Source organism: Epinephelus moara, chromosome 13 (genome assembly GCF_006386435.1).
Source record: "Epinephelus moara isolate mb chromosome 13, YSFRI_EMoa_1.0, whole genome shotgun sequence".
In the NCBI taxonomy this organism is placed as follows: Eukaryota; Metazoa; Chordata; class Actinopteri; order Perciformes; family Serranidae; genus Epinephelus; species Epinephelus moara.
The window spans coordinates 17535200-17553189 of record NC_065518.1 but is presented as its reverse complement, the minus strand read 5'-3'; the positions used below and the strand labels follow the sequence as shown (position 1 = coordinate 17553189).

General features: G+C 41.1%; 1 protein-coding gene across 2 annotated transcripts in view; it reads left to right on the top strand.

The window, feature by feature from the left end:
* Nucleotides 1–17990, top strand: part of afap1l2 (actin filament associated protein 1-like 2) — a 59562-nt gene that overhangs the window by 5157 nt on the left and 36415 nt on the right. For both annotated transcript variants that reach the window (XM_050059908.1, XM_050059910.1), the window contains exon 2: nt 15136–15264. In XM_050059908.1, coding sequence (XP_049915865.1) covers nt 15136–15264 — 129 coding nt within the window. The remainder of the gene's footprint in view (nt 1–15135; nt 15265–17990) is intronic.

Sequence of the window (17990 nt, the reverse complement as noted above, 5' to 3'; positions counted from 1 at the left end):
TTTTTTTCTCACCTGGTACTCCTTTGAAGGAAACAGTAGAACAGGAGCTTACTCTCTTGTAATCACACACACATGCACACTCACTAGATGTTACTCTCCCTGCAGCCACTTATCTGTGGGATAATAACTAAGCAGAGGAGCTTTTATGTGGGTGACTCTGAGGCGGCATTGCTAGTTAGTTTTTATTTGTCAGCAGCTGCTTCTAGTATGTCGCTGTCTTTCTCATCAGGCCAAAACTGTGGAACCTTGTAAAGCTTCACTTTTACTCCAGCATGAATCTGTTTATCACTGTATATGCTAATAGGAAACACACACACACAGTGGTATATACATGCATAAAGACACCCACACACCTCAAAATATCTGGAGGACAATGCTTTTGACTGTCAGTGGGGTCCTGTGGAGCGAGAGAAGGTACAGTCAGGGGAGAGGGAGATTGAAGGAGGGATTAAGAGGAGGAGGTGGAACCACATTGAGCCTCTTATGCATCATGCATGGCCCAGGGCTGGCAGATTTTTCATCTCTGTGTGTGTTTGTGGGAAAAACAAATGGGAGAGAGAAAGAGTTATAGTGCTGTGTGTTGTTTGAACAAATAGTGTAGAGTCACAATATTACTGTCGTTTCCTGGCAAAGTAGACATTGAGTTTTCTGCATGTTGTACTTCTCTGCACAAATCAGTTAATGCTGTTTGGATATTAGCTTGTTTTCAATGTAAAAGTATACTTAAAGGGACAGGTCAACCCCAAATCAAAAATGCATTACCTGTAGTTCTATTTATCAATCTAGATGGTATTAGTGTGAGTTGCTGAATGTTGGAGATATCGGCCGCCACATCTGCCTTCTCTTAAATGTAATGGAACTAGATGGCACTCAGCTTGTGGTGCTCAAAGCGCCAAAAACCAAAATTAAATAACTCAACAGCAATGTCTCTTTCTAGAAATCACGATCTGGTTACTCAAGATAATCCACAGAACTTGCTGTGAGCAGATTCATTTAGGAACTATTTTCTTTCTACCGAACTACACCCACAAACCGAATCACTATGCAGAAGGAAGTGTGCATCTACTGCTAGCTCACCTAGCACCACTGAGCTAGCTAACACTACTGCTCACTCAAGGAGGACGACATTAATGTTTACATCTTGCACTGTCACGACCAGTAGCCCCTCGCGTATGTGAGTAGATGCACTCTTCCTTTTGTGTGGTGATACGGTTTGCAGGTGTAGTTCGGCAGACATCTCTGTGGCCTATATCTCCAACACTCGACAACTTACACCAAAACAATCTAGATTGATAAATACAGTCGATTTGGGGGGTGAACTGTCCCTTTAAACCTGCATTAATTGATTTCTTAGCCACTTGAGAGCAGTGCAATAAGCTGTAAACACAACACTGACCCATCATCATCTACTAGAGTTGATATAGCTAGTGTGTTAGCAAATAAATGCAATTCCAATACTCATTCTCTATTTAGTCCTGTTTTGGTTTCAACCCAACTCCAAAGGGAAATACCTGCCTTTTAAAGGAGCTGTGGGCAACATTGAAAGCCTGGGCTTGGATTGAATGCACGCAGCTCTCAACATGGAGGTTGCTGATCCCATGGCTAGCAGCTAAAGGAGCTAACCGTAGGTTAGGACAGCATTATCAGCTATGACCACCATATGAGCACAGTGCATCAGTGGAAGTTAGCTAGCCAGTGAGATACATACACAGGGACTTAAATGCACTAACATGCATGCGCTGCAGACCGGCTACCACAACAACGAACAGAGAAGCTCGGATTACAACACACACAGGGAATGAAGCGTGACTTCATTCTCTGCTCAGGACGCCATTACTCCACCATATCTTTACATAGCAAATAGTTGTTTGCTGCTATATTAATGATCTGAATGTTGTACAGAGCTCCTTTAAGCTGCTAAATGCTCCACTGTGTTCGCTGGCGAGTTGCTAACTTTGTCCGTCTGCCATTTGGCGCTGAACAGGTGGTGTTCAGTGGGATTATCTGAGCTCTTAACAGCTGTTTGGCGTTGAGAACAGCAAAACTTATCCAAAACAGAAAAGTTGCTGGCTGTAAAACCAAACCTAAAAAAAGAGGCTAAAATGGTCCATAGGCTTGAGGTTGAGGGTTTGTCACCACTTTAGTTTTACTCATAGTCTTTGGATCCATTGTTTAGGAGCCATAGTGAAAATAATTTAGGTCAGAAAGTGAAAACAAAACCAACCTAATAAGTGTGTTTTCAATCATTTATTTGTGGAGCTGTCTAACAACAATACGTCTACTCTATTGTGTAGCCATGTCCTATCTGATCCATTGTTACTATCAAAATATTAGAGCAGTTTTAACAGATTTCAGCTTTCACTTTCCATTTATGTCACCATTTTATATCATTTAAGAGAAGCTGTTGGCTTTTGTCCCAAAGCTGCTGTCTTAAAAATTATTCTTTCAGTATTATTAACATTCTGACTGTCTTACAGCTTGCTTCATTTGTCTAAATAATAACAGCTTAATATTTAATTTGTCATTAAACTGAGCCAGCTGTGGATCTCCCTCCTAAGTTTCTAAGAACTAGTTAAAGAATGTTAAACTATGTAATTTGTTCAAATGTGAAATATTATCATCAGTACAAATGGCTGATTTCTGGCGTTATCCTTCACTCTGCTCCTTTTCTCACTTCCCACATCTTTCACTTTGCTCTTTACACACTCTCTCACACACAAACTTCATGTCATCAGCTAAACCGGAACGTTGAACCTTCAGCTCAAGCCCTCGTCTGCAGAGACTACAGTAACATGCGCTGCATCCTAATCAAGCCGAAGTTGCCCAAGTGCAGCAGGGCCCCCTTGCTATAAAAAAACATAAAGATTTACTTGGATTTTTAGAGCCCATTAGCATGTTTCAGCTATAAAAACTGCCTGATTTCTCAGAGGGCTGAGCTGTAAGCCTCGATATCACTGAGACAGCACAGATCTAAGGAAAGAAAAGGGTGTTGGGGAAGATAAAGCGTGAGTAGAATAAAGGCGAGATTCAATAGTTGGGGCAGAGGGAAGATGAAAGAGGAGAAACTTGAGAAAGAAAGTGGAGCTACGCTTTTTAAGTGGCTCCTTTACAGCTGGAGAATTTGTAACTTTATAAAAGTTAACACTGCAAACTGTGTCACATTTTTTCCCACAATGTAAAAATCACTTCCTGTCGTGAGTGTATGACCTCCTTTCTGACCTCGCGTGACAACAACGCTGATACAGATTTTATTTTTGAACAAACATACCAAAATTGTTTCCATGATTTGTATATTAGAGGAAAAGCAGCCATTATTGATCATTAACTGCAACTTCTGAACCTGTTTTGCCTCCCTGTTACTAGATAGAAGCAAAACACGCAGTCATTAAGTGAAACCACGCTGTATATTACTCAGGTTTTCACTCACAGAAGACACAAAAGTCCAACTAAAGCTCAGCAAAACAATAATGAAGTCCATATATCTTCAAGACTAAAATAGCAAGTCTAACTGCTTCATCTCCACCTCGTGGTTCAGCTTGACTCACTTTTGTTACGTTTAATTTTCCACTCTAGTTAGTACCCATCAGTGTAGGTGGGGTTCTCATCTGACCGCCGTGATGCCGTGTGAAACTGCCATCATATCGTCTTCGAAGCGACACTCACAGAATCCCTTAATTGGCAACCAAACAAAGGAACATCTGAACACTTGCTGGCGAAAATGAAAGTAAAAGCCAACCCCAGATTCACTCTCATTTGGCGTTTTGCTTGATATATTTGTCTTGTGTGGCACTAGTGACGAATCTCTCTGAATAATCGGTGGTGTTCAGTGTTCTAGGGCGGTGGTTTCAGACTATACGCTTCATTAGATCCAGACCAGGGGGAAAAATATGTTGTTGCTTTTTAGTTCTGGTTCGGTTCCTGTTTACACTGACTTATTGCAAATGAACCAAGAGGAGTAAGCATGAAGTTCTGTCAAATGACAGGTCACTTGTTGATTGCCAGTTTGGCGTTTGTCATCCTGCATCATCAGGAGCCATGTGGGGAAATCAGACTGACTGACAGAAGTTTATGCAGCAACATTTTAATGCTTCTCAAGTGTTGTGTTATTGTAAGCATTGTCAGTAGGCTATTAGTAGACTGCAAATGCATGTGATGAATGATGACTAATATAGGGGCGTAAGTGGCTTACTGGTCAGAGCAGGCATGTACAGAGGCTCCATCCTCGCTGCAGAGGCCCAGGTTTGTCTCGTCCTTTGCTGCGTGTCATTCTCTCTCTGTCTCCTCCTTCACACACTTAACTATCCCATCCATTTGGGGCAAAAAAGCCTGAAAAAATAATTACTATCAGGTACTATCCACAGCTTTGCCAATGGAAAACCAAAAAAGAGCAAGTTGAGTTGAGCAGGGCTGTGCTGTACCGTGCAGGGAGGAATACCAGGCCGGGAGCCAGGTCCAGCCGTCATGATGTATTCTGCAACTTTTTTTTCATTATTATTTCCTGTTAGCCTAGACCTTGCGCCATCACAAGTACATAACGAGCACCCCTCCCCCCCGTGATCTCAGGGGGCCCAGAACCTCTGTTTTTTGGGACAGCAAGGAGAGCAAGGAGTATCCTGAAACAAAGGGGAAAGTGGGCTGACTATTCCTAGATACCTTTCATGTACTGTATGAGTACAAATCTATGATAAAACAGAGAATGAAAAGGAAAAGTGACAAAGACAGGGCAAAATAGAGGCTCCTCTTTGAGTCGAGGGAATAACAGGCAGAGTTCATCACAGTGTTGCATGTGGCAAGGAGTCCAAAATGCCACCTTATTTGCTGTGAGTGTGTCTCGCAACTAGAATTCAAACTGACAATGTTGCATGGGAATAATTGACACTTTTTGGCTGGCAGAAATTCAGATAATATGTAATATATGACTGTAAATACAAGACAAATCATCTTCATCCTCCATCAATCTATTATTAACTTTCCTATGTACATTCAGGGGTCATGGTGAGAGAAATTAGTTTTAAGGAAGTAAGCCTAACAGTGCTGAAGAAATGAAACAACTTTAGCCAAGTATGTGATGCTAGTAGCCAATAGATTGATTGTTACCAGGTAAACAAGGAAGATGTTCCCCGGCATTGTGGCTGAAACTTTTGAAAACATTAACCCAAGGTGAAATGAAATGCTGTTTCCTGCTTTTTTTGGGAGCAAAGTCTACGTGCTGTTTGCTCTAGATAAACCTGTGATAACATCTGCTAGCTCTCATTAGGGGTGACCATTTTTCTTTAAATTGGCACTCACCAACATATCAAAACCACATTTGTGTTATGCTTTGATAAAGCGTCTTATGTGCTTTTACCCGTAATGTTTAATGCACCATCTCGCTTCTAGCTTCAACACATTCCTTCACTTCTCTCTTGTGTCACTTTGTCCACTCATTTTCAAAGTTCCTCCAGTGCTGCTATCAGACACAGGCGGCCCCTTCTCTGAAGTCATCAAGTTGACACCCGCTTTTTTTATGCGGGTTTCTACGGCAATAACACCAAAACACAGCTTGGATTAATCCAGCCATGTCCAACGCAGTCCCTGCCCCACAGCTGAACCCAGCATGCAGCCGGGAGACGGGACGGTGGCTGCCAATAGCGATCAAACACCAATCACATCACTGTTTCATCCTGTATCCGGGGCCTTTGCCATCAGCCAGTTATCTGCCAGTCTCGCCAGAGTCAGGCCAGGCTGGAACAAACCAATCATACGTGGCTTCTTCCTCCAGTTGTGTGCATTGAAACTGACCCAAAGGTTCACTGTCATTCAGGGGTTTTTCCTCTGGAAGTTTGGTGTGTTAAAAGTCAAGTGATAAGAAGTCTGCTCGGCTTTCTTTCCTGCCTACTGAAGCAGCTTGAATCTGTTGGAGTTTAAAGCCAAAGTTTTACTGCTGAGTTTGGTTCCAATTCTCCTTCTCTCAACCACTTCCCCTTTAGGTGAAGTTGCACCTCTGTTATTGTCAGTCACAAGGTGACTCTTGATAGTCTCAGTGCTGCATACTAAGCTATTTGATGTGACTTTGGTGTGCGACATCTGTTGGGTTCTTTAAAATGGAATTATGTAAGTGTCTTTCCTTATTCATAAGAGTTAGTTTCTTTTATGTATTTTTTCAGGGCATGAATTTTAATGACGAACTGTTTAATTTGACCTTTAACTGAATCTACTTGGACTTAAATACTCATAAAAATTGGCAAAAGTCAAGTACAGTTCACCAACTCAGTACTTACTGATATTTCTAACTTACAGCACCTTGAAAAATGTTCAAATTTGATACAATTTTCAATACCACAGGGAAAAATCAACACTGAGGACATTTAAAACTTGTATCAAAAGATAAATATAACAAAGCTATAACATGTTCACAATGATATTTTTGGGTTAGTAGCAGAATGACTGTAGTAAACATAAACAATAAGAGAGAGCAAGAAAGTATAGCTGGCACCTGTGTATTGATACGGTGAAACCATTTCAAATATTCAGATTCAATATCAATAAATCAATATTTACAAAAAATATGTGTTACTGTTACCCAAACTAAAACATGGTATGATTTCAAATTAATGAAATCTACTCCAGCTCTTGTTAAACATCCATTTTTTTTTTACCAATAGTTGACAGTAGTGGACAGTAACATAAGTACATGTACTCAAGTTCTGTACTTAAGTACAATTTTTACATACTTGTACTTTACTTGAGCTGCTCTATACCTCTACTCCACTACATCTCAAAGGGAAATGTACTTTTCTTACCACTTCATTCATCTGACAGCTTGACTCACTCTGATTCTACGAACAAAACATATGATCAACTTATTAAATGTAATGTATTGTTATAGATTAAGGGCCCACATCCCTGGGAGAGTCCCTGAAGTTCCCCCCAAATATATATTCTTTAATCTTGTAGCACTAGTGTTGGGCAATACATGTTATGACAGCTTGATTTTGGACCCAAAAGCAAGCACAACCTGGACACAGAGAGAGGTTTAGGACAGTTTATCACGAAATGGCCGAAGACTTGGCTGAGGAGGGTGAGGTAGGTTCCGAGCGTGGCAGGCAGAGAAACTGATGGCTGAACAGTCTGATTGGGTAGCAGGAGACGGAGACGAAGCGGGTCATGGCACGTTTTCTGGTGGTGCAGAGCGAGCAAAAAATTCACAGAACGTAGGCCTTGATGTCTGTATCACATGGGAGATTGAGCGATCTGGAAGGGTCTGGAACTCTAAGCTGGGGTTTTATACTGTGGTGGCTTGATTGGTTGATGAGGTGCAGGTGAGTAGGGACAGCAGCTGCAGATGATCAGGTGGATTGGCAGGAGGAGGGGACCAACTGTCCACACCCAGCAACACACAGAGACAGAATGACACAAACAGGAAACACAAGGAAAGGGAGACTCTAACACTCTAACAATACATCGATATTATACAGATATCATGATATGAGAGTAGATATTGTCTTAGATTTTGGATACTGTAATATCATAGTTGTTGTCTTTTTTTCTGCATTACAGTAAAATGATTTACTGTAAAACTTCCAATAGTAGCCCGGGCTATTATTTGTTTACATCGCTGAAATCAGCAGGCCTTTATTTGGGACAGGCCTTTAATTCCTTTCACACAAAACTGTTGCTCAGCAAAGAACAGGAAATACAATCAAAATGTTTATTTAAACCAGTATGAATAATACTACAGCATCGCCGCAATATTGATATCATGATATTTGATTTTTTTCCATATTGCTCAGTGCTATTTAGCAAACAATAACTTCTTCAAAAGCTAAAAAAATATATATTTTTTGGAACCTTGACGTTTCCATAACTAAACACACTGTAAGAGGCCATTTTGCATAGTGAGTACGTTTACTTTTGGCATTTTAAGTACATATTGCTGACAATACTTCAGTACTTTTACTCAAGTAGAATTCTGAATGTAGGACTTTTGACTGTGGTATTGTTACTTATATTTAAGTGTAAAGGATCTTGGGCCAGTTGCACAAAGCACCTTAAGATTGCTCCTTAAGTATGACACTTAAGGTTTAGTTTTGCCTAAGCTGAGGAAATGACTCAAGGGTGTTGCACGGAATCTCTTAAAACGTTTCCTTAGTCCTTCACCACTGCCTGTTAATAATACGTGTATCTGTTGTAGTTGTGAATGTCCTTTGCACACTGTTTGTTGAACTAGCAGTAAATAGTAAATCTGTGACAGCTTTATGGTAAAACTTCAGCTTGTTGTGTCTGACACTGGGTCAAAATAACCATGTTTTAGTTCGGGTGAATAGCTCCAACTGTAATAAAAAAAAAAAAAGAAAAAGCAAATCAAAAGTGCAGTCACAGTGACCTAAATCTGCTGTCTCCTCTGTAAAGGAGAGTGGGGCAGCTGCACAACTGAGGTGCCAAACAGATGAAATCACATTCAAGGAAAGTGCCAGTTAATCTGTATCATGAGTAATGGTGATAGCTGTGTTGTAAACAAGTTTTATGAGTTTAGAAAATGCTTGCTCAAGAAAGAGAAAGATGGTTTTGCAGTTAGCTAAGCCGGTTGTGCCTGATTTAATGCCCCTTCATTACTTAATCATGTTAAACAAGTAAACACTGTGGTTGTTTGTTTGTTGCCAGTGCAAAGTCAGCATTGTTTTCAGATTAATGATGTGTTTTTAACTAGTGTGCATGATGTGCAACTCAACTCCGTCTGCGTTGGGCAATGAGAAAAACCTTGTAAGAAGGAGTTTGACTTTTTCACCAGTGATCAAAGACATAAACATGCTTGAAATCAGCACAAATATTGCATCAGTGAAAAACTGGATATTTCCTGGAGCATGAATTGATATGCAGGGGTTGTTTTGGAAGCAGGACGGATGGAAGGAGATGACGCAAAGATGAGAGGAAACTTGAAAATGGGGCGTTTGCTTTAAGAAATGAGAAAAGAAAATAGAAGTTAGAAGTCAAAAAGAAAAAGATTTGAGTTTGTTTTGGTATTTAGACAGATTTGGATGACAGCTTGAGAGTTTTGCAAACATGCTGGTGATGTAAAATTCTCACTGTGATGTCTCAAGTCACCAGCTCAAACATGAAGTGTCATTTCACTCGTTATTGTTCAGTGCAGGTACTCCTTGCTGCTGTGGGAGAGACAACACTTGGAGGGAAAGCTGATTAGATTCTCCCCGCCGTTTCGAGACTTTCGGAATTGTATCAGCAGCCCTATCTAACCCGGAAGCAGTCTGATTGATATGAGAGGCCGTGCCTGCCTCGTTAATTAAAATGAAATACTGGCACTTGTCTCTGCTAAGATGTGGCCAGTCAGTGCTGATGCAGGACCTCGAGTCTCTCAGAATAAGAAATGCTGCCAGGATCCTGACAAAATCATCTTGTTATACAGAAGATTTGTTCAAATTTTACAAACTAAAGTTCAATTGCCTTGCTTCTTTGAATAAAAAGCCATTAGTCAGAAATGGTTTTGTCATTGACTTTTTGAATATAGTCTTATTTCTGTCTATTTTATTCCTTAACTGGAAAATTTTAAGGCTCGTTACAGTTTGTTTTGGTTGGAAATAGTCCTCAGAGCCCCCCCCTTATGAGTCTAAACAATTACCCTTTGATTCTCAACCCAGTTGGCAGAAAAATGTTGCACGTTTCTGCAAACCATGGTTACATTACATTTAACATTTGCACATGGCTATGTAGCTAATACTTGTAGATTAATGTTTCCCAAATGCTGTGGTTAACATGTGGTTACTTAAAGGCACAAAATCCACTTGGTTATGGTTCAGAAGAAAAATCTGTTTTTGGCTAAAAATACCCGATTTTGGCAGCGCAATCTCCCACTTGAAACACAGCAATTGGTCGCTACAGGATGTGCAGGATACACAACAATGACTTGTTAAAAAAACAACTGGCTTTGTTGTTTGTTGTTCTTGAACAGTGATCTGCAGCTTGGCAGGCTTCTCGCTCAGATGTCATTAACCTCCAGATGACAAAGTCGTTAAGTCACTTTAGAAGTGCTGTTTGATTTGTATGAAACATACAAATGTGGCATACTTGTGGTTTGCAGAGATGTGCAGTGCCAACACTGTCTTCTGGCGACTGGGCTGCGATCCAATAAAGACTTGATATCACATCAGTTTTGTTCTGTTTTGATGCATTATTTGCATAAAAATATGTTTTTAGTTCAATCTCCCTCCTCACAGGACAGACAGGGGGTTAGCAGCTGTGCTTGAGAGCTGTTAGAGATTAAAAAGAAGCTCTATCATTTGTAGTCCAGATGAACACATTGATAGACATGCATGCAAAAACATTCATAGATTCTGCTGGTTATTTCTGGAGGGCTAATAAAAAACATTTCAGGCAAAGTGAAAGAATAAGCCTTTTTTTTTTCTAGCAACTACAGCCAGGGTCAGACGAGGTAAACAGATGGAGACGAGCACTGATAAAAGACTTCAATAGCTTGCAGCTAATATTGCTGGAAACATTTATGTGTTATCTCAGTCGGCAGAAGTAGATGTTGGCATTGTTCATTACTGCAAAACATGAATATGTAACCATAGCACATTTCTAAGTGACGCTGCATATGAGCTGACTTTGACGTCTGGAGGAAAAGGGGATTGTGGGTGGCGTTACACCGAGGCGAGACACCTGTCAAGCTGCAGGCCACTGTTGAAACCAACGAAAAATGACTTGTGATTTAGAAGGTCGTTGCTGCAAATGTGGGTGTTTTCTAGTGACCTGTCACTGGGTTTCAAGCAAATTTTAGGCACAGAGCAGTTGTTTTTTGCTGAGACATCGCTGCTTTTCCTGCTGGGATAGTGGCATGAAAAACTATTGTTTTTTGCCTCAGACGTTGCTGCTTTTCCTGCTGGGATAGTGGCACAAAGAACTGTCATTTTTGGCCGAGACATCACTGCTTTTCCTGCCGGGATAGTGGTACAAAAAAAGTTGTTTTTGGCTGAGACATTGCTGCCTTTCCTGCTGGGATATTGGCATGAAAAGTGGTTGTTTTTGCAAAGACATTGTTGCTTTTCCTGCTGGGATAGTATCCCGAAAAATGGTTGTTTTTGCCAGAGACATTACTGCTTTTCTTGCCGGGATAGTGGTTTGAAAAACAGTGGTTTTGGCTTAGACATCGCTGCTTTTCCTTCTGGGATAGTGGCAAGTAAACCTGTTGTTTTCGCCAGACATCGCTGCTTTTCCTTTTAGGATAGTGGATCGAAAAACTGTTGATTTTGGCAGTCATGGCTGTTTTTCCTTCTGGCATGGTGGCATTAAAAGCATTTTTTTAACCAAGACATTGCTGCTTTCCCACTGGGATAATGGCACAATGAGTGGTTGTTGTTTACTGAGACATTGCTGCTTTTCCTGCCAGGAATGTTCCCCCCAAACCAGGTATTTGAAGCCAAAACGTGATCTTTTCCTAACCATAACCAAGTGGTTTTTGTGCCTAAACCTTACCACACATTAACCACTGCATTGCTGAAATGTTAAGTTTCAACATATCAGTTACATGATAATGTGTTCTGATGATAATCTGTGGTTTCCTGAAACATACCATGCCAACTTTTTTCGGCTTCTGTTTTAATATAATTGTGACAAATAACAGTATAATGGTTGCAGTCAAATACAAGTGGTCAGACAACCAGAAAGGTTTTAAGTTATCCCAGTTTAAAGGTTGGCCTTACTTTTTAGTTTCATACTTCCGTCTCAACCTAATCAGGCATTACACATACACCTTACTGATCTGCCAACTTATCAGAGCACTATATCTCAATGGTGTGAGAAATCAAACAAAACATTTTCTTGCAAATAAAGCAAATAAGGAAGTACAACCTCAGGCATGAGGAAGAGAAATTCCCCTAACGTGTGATGTGCATGTTTAAAAACCTCTATCAGCTGTTACTGACTCGCATTGAATGCTGTTAAGTGTTTATTTTATTCCCACCTGAACATTTAATGTGTTTTAACTGCATGGCAAAGATGTATTTCTTGAGTTGAAAACACTGCAGCCCTGTAGCTGGCTGATGGTCTCTCAGATTCCTTTTGGCAATTCGACAGAAGTGAATTGTTTATGCTGTGGAGGCTGCGGTCACTCACTGGATGTGCAGTGGGCGTCGGGCCAACCCGTAGCCCACAGAGACGGCCTGCTACAGACCTCCCTGTCCTGTCAGCTGACTCTGTTTCCCAGGGTCCCCCAATCCAAAAGGCCATCAGAGTCAATCTCTGCAAACACACAAGGAGGAGAAGCTGGAAAAATGTTTAGATTCAGACAGAGCAGCCAAACATCAGCAGCTAAACAGCTAGTGGAGCTGTAATAAAAGGTTTAATCATTATAGTAACATTTAACTTTAATTACATCCCCTATGTGTGTGTGTGTCCAAAGCGGCGATGTTTTCCATGGTGCAGGTCCTCCTACCACCGGGCCTCTCAGCAGACATTGACTCAGCTTGAGCAGGAGTCATTAAAAACAAACCAGCTTGCGGTAGCTTTGGGAAAGCCTCTCGTCATCTCCGAAAGGCAAAGCTTACCAGAGTCTGACACCTTATTTTGCAATCCCCCCCCCCAGATTCTGCAGAGGTCCTTTGATGTGTGGGAGTGTAGGAAGGAGGGGAGAGAGGGCATGAGTGTACTCCCCCGCAAGGCCCGGTTAGCGATCAGTTTGAGCCGGAAGGAGCCACTAAAACAGACTGCTGACAGTTTTAAAAGAGTTCAAACAGAGAGGAGCAGTTTGCTCTCCTTATCAGAGTTGTGAGATTTGTTAAAGTTCAATTCTTGAGTAGAGTCAGATGTAGTAGTTTTTTTAAGTTGAATTTTTACTCCCAGCATTGGTTAATCTAAGTTTTAGTCACAGCGGTTTGGTTGCTGTGGGTGCAAAAACTCCTGTCCTGACTCACTGTTAATGTGTCCTGTGTTTCAGTTCAGGCTACTTGAGGGATTTATTGGTGTTTATGTGTTAAAGGAATAGCTCACCTGTAAAAAAAAAAAAAATTAAAAATACGGATTTTATCGCTATAGTATATATCAGTCTAGACTGAGATGTCTGCCTTCTCTCTAAAGTAATGGAACTAGATGGCACTCAGCTTATAGTGCTCAAAGCCCCCCCAAAATGCATTTGAAAAACTCCCAAGCAATGTATCTTTCCAGATATCATGACCCAGTTACCCAAGACAACCCGAAGAGCTTGTTGTTAGCAGTTTCATGTAGGAACTATTTACTTTCAAAGTATACCAAACGTACCACTGCTCAGAAGGAAGCGTGTATCTATAGAGTGCTCCAGGGATGACATTTTTTTTGTAGGCCGACTCAGACGATAGCTTCACCCTGGCTTCCTCATCAAAAAGCCTGTAAGATGTTTCCACTGGATTTTGAATTATTTCAGAAAATAAAATGTTTATGATACTTACATGTTTTGTACAGCAAGATAATGAATGCAATGAACACCACTTGTGATTTTTGAAGACTAAATGCAGCCACCAGGCGCCAGGTTCGGTGTGATGACGTTCTGTAGTCTCATATTTAGCCACTTACTGGCAACGGTCTTTTTTAAATTACATAAAAGCTTCAAAATTCATCAGTGGGGTATTTACTGACATATTTTATGTCATGGAACAAAGCGTGAAAGTCTCTTAAGCTTGGGTTAACCACAGGCCTAACATTAGGCATCAAACCCGTTGACTTCAAGACCCAGAATCAAGAGTGCTAAAATGCTAACTCATTTTTGAATTTTAGGACTCATTCCTGGAGCTCTTTCAGGATGAGTGGCTCGTGCTCGTGACACCACATTAAAGAAAACATTAAAGGCATCCTCCTTGGCTGAGCTAGTTCAGGTGCTAGGTGCTAGGTGAGCTAGCAGTAGATGCACACCTCCTTCTGCGCGGTGATACAGTTGGTGGGTGTAGTCCGGTAGACTTTAGCTTCATAGGCTACTTAACAGACAAATGTGAAAGTGGTGCCAATCTTCTCGTCTAACTCAGCAAGCGAATAAGTGTAGTTTCCAAAATGTCAAGCTATCAAAATAAGTAAACTAGTAAATTGTGACAAGTAAAGAATGTATAAGTGGGCTAGTGAGCCAAATTACTTAGTATACTGTCAAAAACTGCTGACTGAAGGAAAATGTTTTAATGCTAACTGAGGATAGTACTGTAAAAGTTAACTTATTGACATTATTAGTAACATGTTACTGTAATTGTATGTGCTCATGGGTTAAATGTGTGTCTATTTTTAACATTATCCAAGTAGAAGCTGATTATAAGACAGAGACCCATTTAAAAAACATCAAAAGGTAACGCCCTACATTCTGTGGGTGACTTCATACATCCCGGTATCTAACAACAGCATGTCGTCCCCTCTGATATTAGCCCCACCTTTTCCTTTAATAAAGTCTCTCTTCTTTACCCCGCTTCTGTCTCGTCTTTTGGTGAAGTGCTCACACACTGAGGCCCACTGTAGCAAGGGGCCTATTCATGAGGCCAAGAGACAGTGAAGGGAAAGCACAAAGAGCTCCCCACACAGAGGAGAGGGCTGTGAGCTCAGCGCTGACCCCTGAAGGATGTGTGTGGGCTGCACCCAGACACAGAGGCCCCGCCGACTCCGGGTCCCAGGCTCCTCCCCTCCACTGGACTTGACCTTTCACTAAACCCGTGCAACTCCCAAAACAACCCCAAACAGACTGTCAATAGCAACTGGATGGGAGTAATGACTGAATGACATAAAGTCTGAATGGTTATCGACTTGTTGCCAGCTGAAAACCTCTGCAGAGTCTCTCCCATGTTAAATGCTGGCACACAGCAGCTTGAGGCACAAAAGCCAAGCTGTGAGAATGAAATAGCTAACAAAGTTGCAGCTGAATTCAGTGTTAAAAGACAAGTCGTTGAGTTTAACTCCCTAAGCCGTAAATTAAACTATAATATTCTGAGTATTTCTGTCTGGAAACTTCACAGACTTTATTCTGCTCATAGCTCATCTCTTTCTTGCGGATGGGAACTGTCACAGTCCTGGTCTGAAGCCATTGTTTTAATACTCCTAAATATTTTCACGCCAAGACACATTTAACACCATTTAGCAGAAAGGAATTTTTATTTATACTCCCACCTCTGAGACTCTCTTGTCTGTCTGTGTTTGCAGTGCTGGACCAGCTCCTGATGGAGCTCCACCGCTTCCTGCTCATCCTGGACAAGGAGACCCTGAGTGGGAATGCCACCATCCAGAAGGGCTTGCTGGCTGATCTCCTCAAGTCCTACGGAGCCTCCAATGGTATGACGGAAAAATTCTCTCCAGACTTCTCAAAGTGTAGTGGATATATGTACTGTAGAGCACCTATTTGCATCAAAAAAAGATGTAAACCAATAGGCTCACTGGATTAAGCTGTGTTTTCCTCACACGAGACACAAGGTGCGAGGCTCCGTAGACGCTGTGTGACTTACGAGTGCACACAAAGGCGATATGCTCAATGTATTATTTGTTCCAATATGCTCAGAAATGCCAGGGGGCAAATAACTGAAATATTCTGTGGATAAGCAAAGAGTCACAGAGTGTTACAGGAAAAATGTTACTATTAAGTAGACTGCCTGGTAGCAAACACTGACATACTGCCAAAGTTTGCACTTCTGTACTGTAACTGTAACTGCCTCTAAGTTATTTTATACTGCTCATGTTGTTTCACACCCTGTGGCAAAAAGCTTCTTCTCAAGAATTTAATGCCATTTGACTGCCCCTCTTGTTTCTTAACAAAGAGTCGTTATTAGAGATCATTACAGACGAATCTTCTTAGCCAGTCTCCCTTTAAAGGCGTCCATGTTGAACTGAAAAGTGCAGCACACAAAGTGGACGCCTAGCTGCAAAAAAATTCAGAGGTGCACGACCAAGCACCGCAACAACATTCATAGCCTTCACGCTCAAGGAGGAAGATATGATGATGTCATATTTTGGCACATGAATCTAACGCATACAGTGAGTATAAACCTAGCTTTAGTTTTCTAAACATTTCAGTCCAGAAAGCATGTGAATGAGCCGCAGCTCAGCGGAAAGTACATGCCACACCAGTCAGTAAACTATGATGAGTGCATACCTGCTTACCTAGGGCTCAGTATCGGTATCTGATACTTTTAAGGTATCAGTCGAAATAACCTAGTACCAAGTAGTATCAAAATGTCTCCAGTCAAACAAAACCTGCATTCGATCCTTTTCTTTGCGCTCTTGGTCTGATCCCAAACCGTTCCGACTTCCCATTAGATCAGCAAATTTTCTGTTGCAGACGTCTGTGGAGCCTCTCTCCGGCCAGTTTATCATCTGTTAGCATGAGCTAACACGCAGCAGGGGCTAACATCCAACACCAAGCTATTACACTGCAACAATAAACTTTCTGTTGCGGTCGTCTTCAGAGCTGCTCTCCTTGGTGATCAGTTCAGTGTGTGCCTGGTTAACCCAGCTAACACACAGCAGCTAAGGTACCACAAACTAACCCTCACTGAACGGCTTGACTCTGTCATTAAACCAATTAAAAACCATTCAGTAAGATTTGCCATGTCATGTTAACAGTTAGCCTTGTTACTGTGTGTGTGCTGCTGGACGGATCTCACAACTGTCCTTGCCTCGGAGCTCACACTTCTGCAGCAGCAACTACAACCCACACAGTCAGTGGTGCAGTGACGTCGAGCTTGGAGTAAGGCTATAATATACATGTCACTCCATTCACATTATGGGTATTGAATGAAGCACTCTATTGCTACCTTTAGGGGCCTCCTTGGTGTAGTGGTTAGAGTATTCACACTGCATTCTCACTTTAAATTTATTGAGGAACTGATTTTGGTGGATATTTTAGGGGAATTTTGACCTTTTTTTTTTTTTTTTTTTAAACACATGCAACTAAAAATAAAGACAATTAGGAAATGAAAGGTTGTAAACAGATGTGATTACACCTCATAACATGATATTAGGAAAATTACAGTAGAGGAAGAGAAAGTTGCTGTGCCTAGTTTAGAAATGAGTGGTTAGATACTGTACATTTGAAAGTCTGAAGGAGAAAAGAGCAAAAGAGCAGTACAAGCAGTGTAATGGCATTGCAAATCCCCCCCGAAATTCCATATGAACTGAAAAAAGCTCTGTGACTTTTCCCAGAAAGTTGTTTGATTGTGTAAACCACACTCTTTTCTTTGGTTACTTCACTGTAAGACCATCTTTCATTCCTAAGTGTGATAAAATCTTGCCTGCCTTGTGTTATGAGTTGACGTTTACCTCCCATGAAGGCTGGTAAATGTCCAACTCCAACTGTAGACTTTCAGCTCCAGGAAATATGAGTGTATCTTTGTATTTAATCTAAGTATTGGCAAGCTCTGAGATCCTAGTGTCAGTTGTGAAATAGGTATATCTCCTGAAGGTGTTATTTCCAATGAGAGCCTGGCCAAGTAGTCTGAAACATTTCCTCAGTGCTCCTTATTTATATTTCTTAATGTTTTGGTATTTGTGATTACATGACAGTTACACTGGTTGAGGTTTAACCACAAGTCTTTAAATATGGGTCATTCAAAAGCAGTTGACTTGCAGTTAGTCTGCCTTTATGCAAAGCACCTTATGTAACATGTGGTCATGCCTTGCGTTTCCCACAATTCAATAAGCTTACATTGTCGGCTGTGAAGCAACCCACTCTGGCATTATCTTGCTATTTTAAACTCTCAGTAACCACCATGTAATAATTATACTCTTGCAGGCTCCTATTAACAAATACATTTGGGGTCTTTTATCCCATTTTGGTGAATGAAAACCACACTGTGGTGGCTGGATTAAATACTTTTGCCTGCATTTCTACTTCCCTTGCAAAATCAACAGATTGACATTATTTTGTGAATGTTTGCGGTTATTAGTTTTACGCTCACAAGCAAGATGTAATCTTGCTTCATCATAACATGATGCATGGCCAGATAATGTATCCTGTCAAACAGCTAAAGACAAGTTTGTTGTTTTTGCTCACTGGCTCTGACACT